Consider the following 14,869-nt stretch of genomic DNA (forward strand, 5'->3'; position numbering starts at 1 on the left):
TCCATTGCTGTCTGTGTTCTGTGTATTTATTGCAATTAAATAAAACATGAACTACATCTTCTAGAACTTGACATTCACTACATAAACCATTACTCTTCCCTATTAACCGTAGAGTGCCATTAAGACCTGTGTGACCCAATCTTAGTCTACTATATACAGTACCACCTCTTCCCTTCTGTTGAGACCTGATATTATCCTTTTCCCCAAAACATTTTCCTGGATCTCATGATAATGCCTTGCATTGAATTCTACCTTCCATTCATTTTGCCATTTAAGTAGAACTTCTGTTTTTATTTTAGATTTAGGTTCTCCCTTCGGGCGGCACGGTGGTGTAGTGGTTAGCGCTGTCGCCTCACAGCAAGAAGGTCCGGGTTCGAGCCCCATGGCCGGCGAGGGCCTTCCTGTGCGGAGTTTGCATGTTCTTCCCGTGTCCGCGTGGGTTTCCTCCGGGTGCTCCGGTTTCCCCCACAGTCCAAAGACATGCAGGTTAGGTTAACTGGTGACTCTAAATTGACCATAGGTGTGAATGTGAGTGTGAATGGTTGTCTGTGTGTCAGCCCTGTGATGACCTGGCGACTTGTCCAGGGTGTACCCCGCCTTTCGCCCGTAGTCAGCTGGGATAGGCTCCAGCTTGCCTGCGACCCTGTAGAACAGGATAAAGCGGCTAGAGATAATGAGATGAGATGAGCTTCTCCCTTCCCCATTGAAATATTAATTCCTATATGTTCTTTTTCCAGCATTTTCTTAGCAATTTTGTCAGCCACTTCATTTCCTTTAATCCCAATATGGGCTGGAACCCAACAAAACTGAACTAACAATCCAAGGTTCTTAAGATTCAATAAAACATATCTTGCCTCTATTACCAAATCCTCTCTTATTGAGTTTCCTGTTTCAAAGCTGAGTAAAACTGCCAATGAGTCAGTACATATGACAGATCTTAGAGGTTTGACTTCTTCAATCCATCTCAGAGCAGTTATTATTCCCATCAGCAGATTCGCCTCTAGACAGCGCGCTTATTTCTCTGCGTGTGTGTGTGTTTGTTTTAAGCTCAGTATGAAATACGAGGGATTTCGTACTGAAAACGGAATACAAATGATCTTTCCCGTCAGTCAGGCATTTTGTGAATTATCAGATCAAGGTTGCGTTTTACGAATCTGTATTTTGAATCGTCAAATGACTGCTTCTGGTTTGGTTTTGGGCGGGTTAAGTGATAGTGCGGCTGGATGTAAATTTATGTTCATAAATATATCTGCAGTAATTATTTTAACTATGATCATATTTTAGCTCGTGTGTAAAATCAGTAGTAGCTTGTTTTTTTAAATAGTTTGTTTTTAAAAGTTTTTTTTAACTCTAAGAATGAACTCGTAGCTCCGAGCAGCAGCTCGCGCTGTGTTTACAAAATCCTTTAAATCAACAACACTTCATTTCAGTGAACTCTTTCACTGATCTGCTTTTATAGAAATGGAGCGGCCTTCTAGGTCTGTGATCATCTCCTTATTCTCTTTGTAAATGTTTGCTTTTTTGCTGTGACGTGAAGGTACTTATTTCCAGCTTTTGTGTTTTTATTAATTGTATTTGTCAGGAATAAGAAAGCCATCAGTTACTCAGACTTCTTGGATGATGATGATGGTAAGGATGATGATGATATTTTCCTTGGTGTTGCACTTATAGCACTTTAATGCATCCTACAGCTATGATACAGTGCTCTCCACAATTATTGGCACTTCTTGTAAAGATTAGTAATTATCTTATCTTTCCCATGTTGAGGGAACTTGGCCTCTGTGTTACCTCATATTTGTTCCCCAGTTAATCAGGAAGTTATGGATTACAGCTTGAAAGTTCCTACACACTCAAATCAAACATGCTTCAGTTACATTACTAATCTTTACCAGGGGTGCTAATAATTGTGGAGGGCACTGTATATTTTCTCATCTCATTATCTCTAGCCGCTTTATCCTGTTCTACAGGGTCGCAGGCAAGCTGGAGCCTATCCCAGCTGACTACGGGCGAAAGGCGGGGTAGCCTACACCCTGGACAAGTCGCCAGGTCATCACAGGGCTGACACACAGACACACACAGACAACCATTCACACCTACGGTCAATTTAGAGCCACCAGTTAACCTAACCTGCATGTCTTTGGACCGTGGGGGAAACCGGAGCACCCGGAGGAAACCCACGTGGACACGGGGAGAATATGCAAACTCCGCACAGAAAGGCCCTCGCCGGCCACGGGGCTCGAACCCGGACCTTCTTGCTGTGAGGCGACAGCGCTAACCACTACACCACCGTGCCGCCCACTGTATATTTTATGATATTATATTATATGGAGCCCTGTGATGACCTGGCGACTTGTCCAGGGTGTACCCCGCCTTTCGCCCGTAGTCAGCTGGGATAGGCTCCAGCTTGCCTGCGACCCTGTAGAACAGGATAAAGCGGCTAGAGATAATGAGATGAGATGAGAATAGAATGCCTTTATTGTCACTATACCCATGTACAATGAGATTAAAAGCAACTCCAATAACAGTGCAAACAGTGTGTAGAGAAGAAGGGAATATATATATTCAGCTACAGGGTCGCAGGCAAGCTGGAGCCTATCCCAGCTGACTACGGGCGAAAGGCGGGGTACACCCTGGAAAAGTCGCCAGGTCATCGCAGGGCGCTATTATTATTATTATTATTATTATTACTACTACTACTATACATACACATTCCTTTTGGGTGTTCAGCACGTCTTTCTCTTTCAAAATTCTCTCAAAATCTTCCATATTTAACGAAGCAAACCTGGTGGCCATGTTTGTTTACAAATTGTCACAGTCACTCACTAGCGCGGAAGTTTTACGTCTCCAACATGTAATGTCATGTCTTGATGACCATGCGATATCGTAAACCATATTCGATGCTCATTCTCCATTGGGTAGAGTGATGTAATACATGTAGGATAAGCGATATGCTAACAATATTGCATGCTATCAAACCAAATGAATGAAACCTGCTAGAAGGGAATAGAACACATTTTTATTCCGTCAAAAAAGTGTCCTGTATGTATAATAATTCCTGATATTTCACTCCGATGACGTCACTCCCAGTGTTTTCCCGCGGACTAGACTCACCTTGTCAAAATGTTGAACTGGTTCAGAATTAAAATTCTTTTGATTAACTTGTGTATTTTTTGTAGATGTGTCCATATAATATAAAGAACATTACATGGTGGCGCAAAGATATGAAGTTTATCTTCTCGTGTTGAAAAATATTTATACTCGTTCACTTCGTTCACTCTTGATATATACATTCATCACTCGAAGATAGATTTCATATCTTTATGCAACCGTGTAATATCCTCTATGTGTTGTATTGGGTGACAGATTAAAAAAAAAAGATAGGTTTGTGGGAAAATGTCACTGCAGATTGTCCTGTGATGAAGCATTTTTCTTTCCTTATGGGACAGGTGTCTTCCAAGTTGACAGTGTCCTCATCCACAGGACACGAGACTCAGTGAATGGTTTGAGTGTTAAAATGATGTAAATCACATCCTATGGCCTTGGTGATGGTATTAGATGGGAAGGCTACAACTGAATATCAATAGCTTGATAATTAAGCAGACATGTCACAGCAATGGGCGAGAGTATATTCACCCAAATGGTGATCAAAACAAGGGGGCAAGTCATGCTGAAAGTGCCACTTCAGATCATTCTGAGTGTTTTTCTACACTTCAAAAAAAAAAACAAACAAGATCCTATTTAAAACATTTGTTAACTGCAAATGAGAAATGCAAAAAACTAATCCTTATACTGATTCCACCCCCACCCCCCCCCCCCCCCCCCAATCTTGGCTTAGCCATTTCAGCATGTTGATGTAAGCTGCCCTCCTCTGGGAGATTTTAAAGGAATATCTTTGAAAAGAATGGTGTTCATCCTTCCAGTACAGTTCCAGAGACATGTAGAATTGGTGCTAAGGCACAGTGAAGCTGTTTTGGTGGCTCCTGGTGGCCGAAAGCACTACTAATACACTTTATGTTGATTTTTCCTGTAAATGGTCACTCATTTGTATGGCTCAAGTGTGCACTGTTTTCATTTGCTATTGCTAACTATAAGCTTGTGTGCACAACAGATGAGGATTTTGCCACAGCGAAAGCCCCTCCGAATAAAAAAGCTCGAGCTTCTGTTAAGGAATGTCAGCAAGACAAAACCCAGAAAAATGAAATCATTGATTTAACAGCTAAAGCACACAAAGAGAGGTACGTGATTTCTTTCATTAAGTTAACAGGATGAAATCGTACAGTAAATCATGTTTCCTGTGAATGTAAAATAGCTACAGTTATGTGATATACAATTGTTTTTCAGACTGTCTCTGGATGAAAAACTGTATAAGCGAGATTTAGAAACTGCTCTCATTTTGTCTCAGCTCCAGTCGACAGAAACATTCCAGGAACCAACTAGCAACGGTCTAGGTGTGTACGTTATCGTGTTGATCAATCTTTTGATAGATAAAGATGATTTCGATCGATAAATACTATCTAAGCGTGTTTTTTCTGCCCTGAAGATGAAAAGTCAGAGCCCTGTGAAGATGTACCTCCTATGCTGACACACTTCAGTGTAGATAGCAGCTGCTTCGGTAATACATCAGTTCATCTTTCTGTTTGTATTTGGAAATGGTTTTGCCACAACTGACCGTTTTAAAAATGATTTGTTTCAAGAAGATAAACCCTCAAGCCACCCTTCGCCCCCTGTGCTGTCAGACTGTAGCGTGGACGTCACCTGCTTGGGTAAGACACGGTTCTGAGTTCACATCCTGAGAAATACAGTATGATAATTGATTGTGTAATGTATATCAGAATTCTGTTCACTGAAAGAGAGTTGAACTTGACCATTGAATTGAAATGAACCTTGCTGATCTAGGATTAGATCAGATCACCAGTGAGCCCTCATCTGCCATGTGCATGAAGAGAAAGTCCCAAAAAGCAACAAAGCAACAGAGGTGTGTGTTAGAGGACGTGAAAGAAAATGAAGAGGATGAAGACTATAGACTTCAGAACACACCTGGTACATCAACCCACTCAATTCGCCATCTCACCATGGTGTTTGTGATTTAAAAAAAAAAAAATACACACACACACAGCGTTTTGGTTATATTGTATAGTTGTTTGATTTAATGCTGCTCTGTTTTATATGTATCCAGAGAGTGACTCTGAGTTCAGTGACATGGACGAGAGTGAGGATGAAGAATACACAGTGAAGAGAAAACGAGAGAAACTGAAAACAGCTAAGAGTGTGAAAAAGACAGCACCAAAAGCTGTTAAGAAAGAGAAGAAGCCGATGAAACCGGATAAAACCAAACCACAGTCCAAAGGTTTGTACTTATTTATTTATTTATTTATTTATTTTAAATAATCAGATCTCAGTATAATTCAAGGGTAGACACATCAGTAGGCCGGGGGCGGGGACGAGCTGATGCTATGTCCGGGCTGTGTGTGCATATTTACATCAACACATGATGTAACTACAACATGTGCTTCTGAATCCTACCACCTGCTGCACTACACACAAAGGCAGAGGTGTGATCTAGCTCAGGGGTTCTCAACCTTTTCTACTTTAAGGCCCGCCTATTCATACTTGTAACGAGTCGGGGCCCATTGAAAAAGATCCCCAATTATTTTGGCTCATCTATCCTATTACAGTGTAATAATCTACTGTTAAGTGTATTAATGGAATGCAACATCATTCCCTGTTACAGATGGGAGCCCAGGAATTAAATAAATGCAATAAAAACAAACTGTTTTAAATTGTAGGTATTGTATTTAAAACTGTATGGATGTGCCAGAAGCCAACATAAAACCATACATGCAGGGCATTCTCAGTCAGAAGGGATTAATGATCCAAAAGTGGAGTCTGGTCCATTAACACAAGAACTTATTGCCATGTTTGTGTTCAGAAAAAAGTAAGAAATACACTCAAAAGAAGTGGATATAGAAACCACTCAATGGGATTAGATCCTTACACATTAACAAAGAAGGATTTTTCCTACGAGTTGGAAAATTATTCATCCGTTGAGTTCCCTGACATCTCAAACTACCTGCTGCTGCAGACATCGTTCTATACGGACACACAGAGGAAAACCTGGAAGAGCATGGAGGAGTACAACTTTTTATATGTGGCTGGGTTAAAGATCTGGGGCTCAGGACACAAGATAGACAGATCTAAGTGCAGGAAGAGTGTTTAATAGCAGGCATGATATTTACAAAAGCAAAACAGAAGGCAGAGTATTTAAAATGGCTAGAAACAAACGTGACAGTGATAATGCTTCACAAAGCCTTTGTGAAAACGGCGCCCATATCTGTGCGTGCTGATTGCGTTCAAATCAGTATCAGGTGTTTCCCATAACAACTGGGTCCCAAGTGTGCACACAATGTGCTCAGTGAATGCGCACGGCCGGTCGAGCTGTGCTAGACTTGAGCATGCCAAGGTGTGACGGTCAAGTGTTTACCTACTGTGTGACCACAACTTTTAGCTCACATGTATATCTCCATCAACGTGTCTCATTTTCATCAATAACCCATCGCGAGCTGTTGTATGACTGTAGCTTAATGAGGCGGATGTGACGTCGGATGCAACCCAGCAATTGTACCCTACTACGAGTAAAAAAAAAAAATTAACTTCAACTTGGAAAAAAAAATTGCAGCCCAGTAGATGGACCAGTGGTTGAGAAACTCTGATCTAGCTGACAGTAGATAACTTCATGAAAAACAATATGTTGACAATGGAACAATTAGATAAATTTGATAATCAGAAGCATCTACGTCAGTTAGTCTTAATCATGTCAAGTCAAGTTTGTTTGTGTAGCGCTTTTAACAGTAGACATTGTCCCAAAGCAGCTTTACAGAATCCGAATGACCCAAGACATGAGCCAATTTTATCCCTAATCTATCCCCAATGAACAAGCCTGTGGCAAGGAAAAACTCCCTCAGACGACATGAGGAAGAAACCTCGAGAGGAACCAGACTCAAAAAGGAACCCATCCTCATTTGGGCAACAACATGACTATAACATTAACAGTTTTAACATGAAGTCAGTTTCGTTGATGTTATAAACTCTTCACTGATGGAAACTTGAGTGCAAAACTGTACATGACAACTGCAGTCCTAAAGTTAGCAAATCAACTGTAGTCCTCAGCCATAAAAGCATTGCTGTAAGTGTCCAGAGCGTCCTCCAAGTGTGACTTTCAACTGTCCATATGAGGCCGTCCTCCACAGGAGCGATGTGATAAGACTCCAACCAGACACAGGGCACCAGGATGCACTTGAGCTAAATATCAGTCATGGCACTTAAAGAACAAGAGCCCCATAATCACTCTGGACTCGACTGATCGCATTACTCCAATTCTAAGGTCCCTTCACTGGCTTCCAGTAAGCTACAGAATTGACTTTAAAGCATTGCTGCTGGTGTATAAATCTCTAAATGGTACAGGGCCCAATTACCTCTCTGATATGTTGCAGCGGCTTAACCCAATCAGATCTACCAGATCGCAACAGAAAAATTTACTATTAAAACCAGTTGTTAAAACAAAGTGTGGTGAAGCAGCTTTTAGCTACTATGCAGTACATCTATGGAACCAACTGCCAGAGGACATTAAAAATGCTCCTGCTGTTGGCAGCTTCAAATCTAGGTTAAAGACCAAGCTGTTTTCAGATGCTTTCTGTTAAATAATTAATATTTTTACATTTTTTATAATCTTTACTTTCTCTGCATGTTTTAAATTTACTTTAATTTTATTCTATTTTATTCCGCTGGTTTCTTTCTCTTTTTCTCCTTTTTTTCTTTTTGGCATTTTATTATTTTATTTCTACTATTGTTTAATTTTTATTATTTTCTTTTAATTCTTTTAATTAATTGTTTTAGATTAAAAATAAAATTATTTTATGTAATTTTATTTCTCTATTGTTTACTGTTTTTGTTTTTGCTTCTGTAAAGCACATTGAACTGCCATTGTGTATGAAATGTGCTATATAAATAAACTTGCCTTGCCTTAGTGCTAAAATAATCACTGATTCATTTAGTAAGTTTTGCTGGCTAAATTTTCCGTCTTTAAGTAGCATTCAAACATTACAACTGACATCTCGACAGTGTACGTGACAGCACATGTGAATCAAGTCAAGTCAGTTTATTTGTATCACGCTTTCAACAACAGACATTGTCACAAAGCAGCTTTACAGAAAAATAAAGACTTTAAACATATGAGCTAATTTTATCTCTAATAAATGTATTTATGCCTCTCTGATGAGCAAGCCTGTGGTGATGGCGGTGAGGAAAAGCTCCCTCAGGTGACACAAGGAAGAAACCTTGAGAGGAACCAGACTCAAAAGGGAACCCATCCTCATCTGGTTGATAACAGATAGTGTGATTATAAATAACTTGCTTCTATAACTGTGTCCTCTGTAGTCACAAAGTACAACTGTCCAACCAGGAAATTCATTATAGTTTTAACATGAAGTCTATTTTGTTAAACTCACCATCTGTCCATCGATGGAGACTTGAGCACAAAACCGTTCATGACAACCACAGACTCAAAGTCACCATGACAATTGCAGTCCCAAACCATTGTAGCGAAACTGTAGGTGTCCAGAGCCATCTCCTAAACATATCTTTTGACTGTCCATATGGGGTTGTCCTTCACAGAAGCGATGTGATGAGACTTCAGCCAGAAATAAGGCATCAGGATGGATCAGGCAGGTCTAGGAAACAAGAAAGATCAGAGTCACTGGTATTAATACTTTTTATAAACTGAACCTACCAAAATGGGACAGATTGGGGAAAAAGACCCAGTGATGTTTTTCCAAATCTTTAACTGTCCAGTTTGAATGAATGAACCCTTTATTATCACTGTACCAGTAAAATTGATCATCAACCTGTCCTTACATACATACATACACATAATTAACAGAGGGGGAGTAGACAGGACAGGAAGACAGGGAAAAAAAGAAATTGCAGAGAACATGAGGAGAGGAGAAAAAAGCAACCCCCACTCTATGCTCCTGCGAGGAGTACAGTGTGGGAGCATAAAAAAAACCCTCAGCATATAAGCACAAAAAACACAAGTACACTTTACAACATGAAAACACGGGACTTGAGGGGGGAGGGGGGGAGGTAGAGATAACCCAGCGCAAGCAAGCAGCCGTCCGCTCCTGCAGCCATGAGGGCACTGGTCATGCACCCGCTTGTCCCACTGGGGGTGAAAGCAGCGACCGCGGGAAGTGGGGGAAGGAATGCGAGAGCGTATCACAGCAGTGACCTTCAGGGGGAGATGTTGGCCCAGCAACGGCCTTGGCCGAGGCCGGTGCTGTCTCAGGGAGCCGAAAGTAGATAAGATTGGGATTGTTTGGTCTTGCGAGCAGACGCATTCTTTGCACGTCCACTCCGCTCGACCATATCTGTCCATTTTGTTCAATTTGATCTCCGAAATACTTATTCTTTGCAAAGCCGAAAGCTTCTCCAAGATGACAACCATGTTGTGGTTCAAGTTCTGAATAGCCACAGTCTGAGTGCCGACAGCTCTGCCCACCACTTCAATCATATCGGGAAGCTTTGTGGGGCTTTGAACAGCTGTCACCGTTTGTCTAATTTCCTCAATATACCAGGGCAATGCCTAATCCAATCAGCAAAAGTCCTGTAATCATGGTTCCGAATAGGTAGATATCTTCAGTGTCCTCCACAGAAAGAATCGCCAGGCACACGACCCGCCACCGCTCCCACACATCCATCATGTAACCAGCTGCGAACGTTCCGGCAGGACAGGCGGGTTCCCCCGAACCCAGGCTTCTCGTCGAGGAAACTGTGTCAATTTTGTTAGGAGACCAGTTTCTCATCTCATCTCATCTCATTATCTCTAGCCACTTTATCCTTCTACAGGGTCGCAGGCAAGCTGGAGCCTATCCCAGCTGACTACGGGCGAAAGGCGGGGTACACCCTGGACAAGTCGCCAGGTCATCACAGGGCTGACACATAGACACAGACAACCATTCACACTCACATTCACACCTACGGTCAATTTAGAGTCACCAGTTAACCTAACCTGCATGTCTTTGGACTGTGGGGGAAACCGGAGCACCCGGAGGAAACCCACGCGGACACGGGGAGAACATGCAAACTCCACACAGAAAGGCCCTCGCCGGCCCCGGGGCTCGAACCCAGGACCTTCTTGCTGTGAGGCGACAGCGCTAACCACTACACCACCGTGCCGCCCGGAGACCAGTTTATCATCTCATCTCATCATCTCTAGCCGCTTTATCCTTCTACAGGGTCACAGGCAAGCTGGAGCCTATCCCAGCTGACTACGGGCGAAAGGCGGGGTACACCCTGGACAAGTCGCCAGGTCATCGCAGGGCTGACACATAGACACAGACAACCATTCACACTCACATTCACACCTACGGTCAATTTAGAGTCACCAGTTAACCTAACCTGCATGTCTTTGGACTGTGGGGGAAACCGGAGCACCCGGAGGAAACCCACGCGGACACGGGGAGAACATGCAAACTCCACACAGAAAGGCCCTCGCCGGCCCCGGGGCTCGAACCCAGGACCTTCTTGCTGTGAGGCGACAGCGCTAACCACTACACCACCGTGCCGCCCGGAGACCAGTTTATCAATATATATATATTTTTTTTAGTTTAGAGAGCAATGCGGAGAGAGTCTCTCAGAAGTTAACAGGATGACAGACAAGACGAGACAAAGAAGCACAAGCAGGGAAAAAAAGGAGGGAGAGGGAGAGCAGAGAAAAATGCGACCGCCTTCCGTGGAAGCACGGAGAGAAAAAAAAAAGTTTGGGTGATCCTGTGCCAATGCATCCTCAGATTTCTATTCTTGGTTGACCAGAGTGGAACTCCATGGGTCCTTCTGCTCTTGTAGCTCATCCGCATACAAAAGATATGATGTGTTGCATGTTCTGAGATGCTTTTCTGTTCACCCTGGTTGTAAAGAGAGGTTATTTGAGTTACTGTAGACTTCCTGTTGGCTCAAATCAGTCTGGTTGTTCACCTCTGACCTCTTATCAGCAAGGCGTTTCTGCCTGCAGAACTGATGCTTACTGGATGTGTTTTTTTTTTTTCTGCAGTTTCTGAAATACTTAAACCACCAGCAACCATGCCATGGTCAAAGTCACTCACCACATGTGTCACTCATTCTGGTGTTTGATGTGAACATTAACTGAAAACTGCCTTTTTGCTTGGAAAGAATTCGAGCTTGCCTTGTATGCTTTGGTGATAAAGTGACCTTGGGATGACCTTGTGGTTGAACCTGGGATTTCTGCCAAAATCCATTGTTATTACTGCACTGGATGGTACTTTGTGACTTTGCAAGAAGATCTCTGCTCGTATGTGCACATGCACAAAGCTGTATCCTGGTGATTCTCGCCTGCCCTTTAGCCAGGGTTCATAGATCAGTACTTTCCCCAGAGAAAAATATCAGAGTGGTGCTACTGATGCAGAACCCTGGCCCAGAGGGCCAGCTGCTAGTGGGGTCCGGGGGCATGCTCCCGTGGGAAAATATTGAAATTAGAGACTTCAAATGGTGCATTCTGGTGACATCTAGGACTGACTTAGGCACTATTCAACATTTATTAAATTTCCTGTTTTTTACCTTGTCAAATATGCAAGGGGCAAAATTTAAAGGGCAAAAATAGATTTGAAGTGAAAACACTGGAAACAGTCGATTCAGAGAAATATTTAACTTTATTGCACACCAAACAAATGCATAATATTGAATCTGGCAGCTGAAATTAGAATATTAGCAATACGACTGTCAACTACAGACCTGCAACCCAACAGGCAAAAGTCACACACAAAAGCCTGCATTATAGTGCCAGGAACAGAATTGAGGTCAAATCGCACAACAGCACCATCTAGTGGCCAGTACCAAGAACCTGGTTTTATGTATGGTTGCGAATGGCAGTCAGTGCATGCAGCGAAACCCTTTATTTTCACTTCTGGGTTCAGTACCAGGATAGTCTAGACCTATATATTACAATATCTTCCTATTTCTATAGTTATTACTCATTTTCAGAGAGGAATAAGAGATATTTAGGTGTGGAAAGTACTCTGCATTGTTCGATTTATGGTATTATTTTTTGGTTTGTTTTTTGGTGTGCAAGTGACAGCGTGGCGCTGACGTCGCACAGCGCGGCGTGTATCTGCACTTTGGAGAAAACCATGATGGTTATGTACATAACTACAGCTTGTCTGTTGTAGTGCTGTGTTTAGTTGTTATAAATGGCAAGTTAATGTTGCACTAAACAGTTAGTGCTGAATACACACTATATGATCAAATGTTTGTGGACACCTGGCTATCACATCTATTTGGGCTTGCTGAAAAACCCATTCCAGATTTAGTGGCTCATTCAGCCACAAGAGCATTAGGGATGTAGGGCGAAGGGGTCTGGGGTGCAGTTGGTGTTCCAGTTCATCCCAAAGGTGTTCAGTGGGGTTGAGGACAGGGCTCTGTGCAGAACACTCAAGTTCTTCCGCTCCAACCTTGACAAATTGTCTTCATTGAGTGTATTTTGTGCACAGGGGCATTGTCATGCTGGAACCAATAACTGACTTTTTGCTCTTCTTCTCAGTCAAAAACACAGTACTCAGTAGTCCAGAGGTCCGGAGTCCAGCTGCTGCTCAGCCTCTATGTGCACTGAACAGAACTCCCACATCTCCTCCTGTGACTAAATCTACTCTCCATACCAGTCCTGCTGGGGGCAGAATGCCAAAGTGGACTCCTCCTGGTAAGGCGTGTGTAGAATGCATGCGTATGTAGACAACAATGACTTCTTTAAAGTGAATCTTGTACAGTTGATAATCATGTACAAACAGCAGTCTCTCTCTGCAAGGGATGTATCCTATTGTCTGAATGTCTGAATTTTTATCTACAAAGCAAACTGATGCTTTACTCTAGAAATATTTATCATATTGAGGTATACTAATTATTAATCCCTCTATCTAAGACCTAAGCAAATGATCTGTTCATTTTTTTTTCATTGGATGTTATCAGGTCTGGTAGGAAGAAGCCCTAGCTCATGTCAGAGTCCTCCTGTGAAGTCCCCTGGACTTGGTCTACGATTAGGACTGTCCCGCCTGGCTCGAGTAAAACCCCTGCACCCCAACACTGTAGCGCATTAGAAGCTTTTTGTTTAAAAAAAATCATTATACTGAACATAATTGTATCTGTCTAGCCAATATCTTTTTTTTTCTTAACTGTCTTCACTTTTTTTAATTGAAAAACGTCCAATCTACATATTTTGTGTTTTATTTGTCTTTGGCGTGTAGTGAGAATTAAAGGTGTAAATTAAATCCTTGTCATGTTTCAATTGAAATCACTCCTGACTGCCAATTTGTACGCTGCAAAATTGTTAAAGAGGGTGATGGGAAGTCCAGTACGTTTGAACCATTCAAGTTAAATGAGTCAATTGCTCCAAACTAAATCAAAGATTCGAAACATGGGTTTTGCACGGAATTAGGATGGTTCAAACATGCGGCACATTTTGTTACATGTTGTGTCTCTTTCTTTTATAAGTTAGATTTCTGGTTGGTTATAAATACATTGACTTACATTAATCTGCCTGTAGGGCGGCACGGTGGTGTAGTGGTTAGCGCTGTCACCTCACAGCAAGAAGGTCCGGGTTCGAGCCCCGTGGCCGGCGAGGGCCTTTCTGTGCGGAGTTTGCATGTTCTCCCTGTGTCCGCGTGGGTTTCCTCCGGGTGCTCCGGTTTCCCCCACAGTCCAAAGACATGCAGGTTAGGTTAACTGGTGACTCTAAATTGACCGTAGGTGTGAATGTGAGTGTGAATGGTTGTCTGTGTCTATTTGTCAGCCCTGTGATGACCTGGCGGCTTGTCCAGGGTGTACCCCGCCTTTCGCCCGTAGTCAGCTGGGATAGGCTCCAGCTTGCCTGCGACCTTGTAGAACAGGATAAAGCGGCTAGAGATAATGAGATGAGATAATCTGCCTGTTCATACACAATAGAAACAGTTTGAGGAAGAATCAGATACGGGTGTAGTCAGGTATCCACATACTTTTGACCATATAGCGTTGAAATTAAAAGTTCCTGCACATTATTTTTCCTTCTTGCTTTAGAAAAAAATTAACCTGTTATTATTTTAAAAAAAAAAGCTTTTGTTCATCAAATAAGTTGGATGATGCATAGAAACAAATTCCTGGCCAATTTTTTCCACACAACTTAAACGATACAGACAATGATCTGGCTTTATTTCGCCACGTAACATTTGATCAACTGTCTGTAAATAAGACACATGTATTGATCAGGCAGAATGCATGTTTATTATATACACGTTTTCACAGATCAGAAATAAAAAAAGCATTGCTCTGCATTATTGTAAGTAATGTATTATTGTGTGGATAGAGGCAGTGGAGTGATATTTATTGGAAGGCTCGGTTTTGAGGTGTTCAGAAAAGACTACACTGAAAACTGTTCATAGTCGTAGCAACTTTACTGGGAGTTAACAAAAGTTAATGAACTGGAGGCCAGATTTGTAGTCATTCAATGTTAATGTTGCTTAAAACTGATTCATATTCACAAGCAGCGTTTTCAGTCTAGTTTTGTCTCACTAAAATTCTGTTCTTGAATTGTGTTTTTATTATAAAATAAAACCACAAGTTCCACTTTAATTCAGAAAAGCATATTGTAACATAAATTATCACAATATCACCCAGCCCTATGTGATGGAGACTTTTAGAAAACATGAAGGTCAGGATTTAGTCAAATAGCCAAAGGATCTCTGCAACAGTACTCCAATAAACTATGGCTTCACCAGAGAGTTGGTGGTTGTTTTTTTTTTTTCTTTTCAGTGTGAAAATGTCATTCAAGTGTTTT

The 14,869-nt window shown here is 41.9% G+C and overlaps 1 protein-coding gene across 2 annotated transcripts; it reads left to right on the forward strand.

Annotated features, from left to right (window-relative positions):
* Nucleotides 1-1,079: 1,079 nt before the first annotated feature.
* On the forward strand, nt 1,080-14,811 carry rad51ap1 (RAD51 associated protein 1). 2 transcript variants are annotated; one of them, XM_060902837.1, is made up of 10 exons: nt 1,080-1,478; nt 1,583-1,629; nt 4,109-4,235; nt 4,342-4,448; nt 4,541-4,612; nt 4,695-4,763; nt 4,897-5,040; nt 5,177-5,347; nt 12,608-12,763; nt 13,030-14,811. In XM_060902837.1, the coding sequence occupies exons 1-10, from the start codon at nt 1,462-1,464 to the stop codon at nt 13,155-13,157; spliced, it is 1,038 nt and encodes a 345-aa protein (XP_060758820.1). In that variant the 5' UTR covers nt 1,080-1,461; the 3' UTR covers nt 13,158-14,811. The 2 variants fall into 2 exon arrangements, with proteins under 2 accessions (XP_060758820.1, XP_060758821.1); XM_060902838.1 differs by having other exon boundaries at nt 4,698-4,763.
* Nucleotides 14,812-14,869: the final 58 nt, after the last annotated feature.

The sequence above is a fragment of the Neoarius graeffei genome, chromosome 21 (assembly GCF_027579695.1).
Source record: "Neoarius graeffei isolate fNeoGra1 chromosome 21, fNeoGra1.pri, whole genome shotgun sequence".
In the NCBI taxonomy this organism is placed as follows: Eukaryota; Metazoa; Chordata; class Actinopteri; order Siluriformes; family Ariidae; genus Neoarius; species Neoarius graeffei.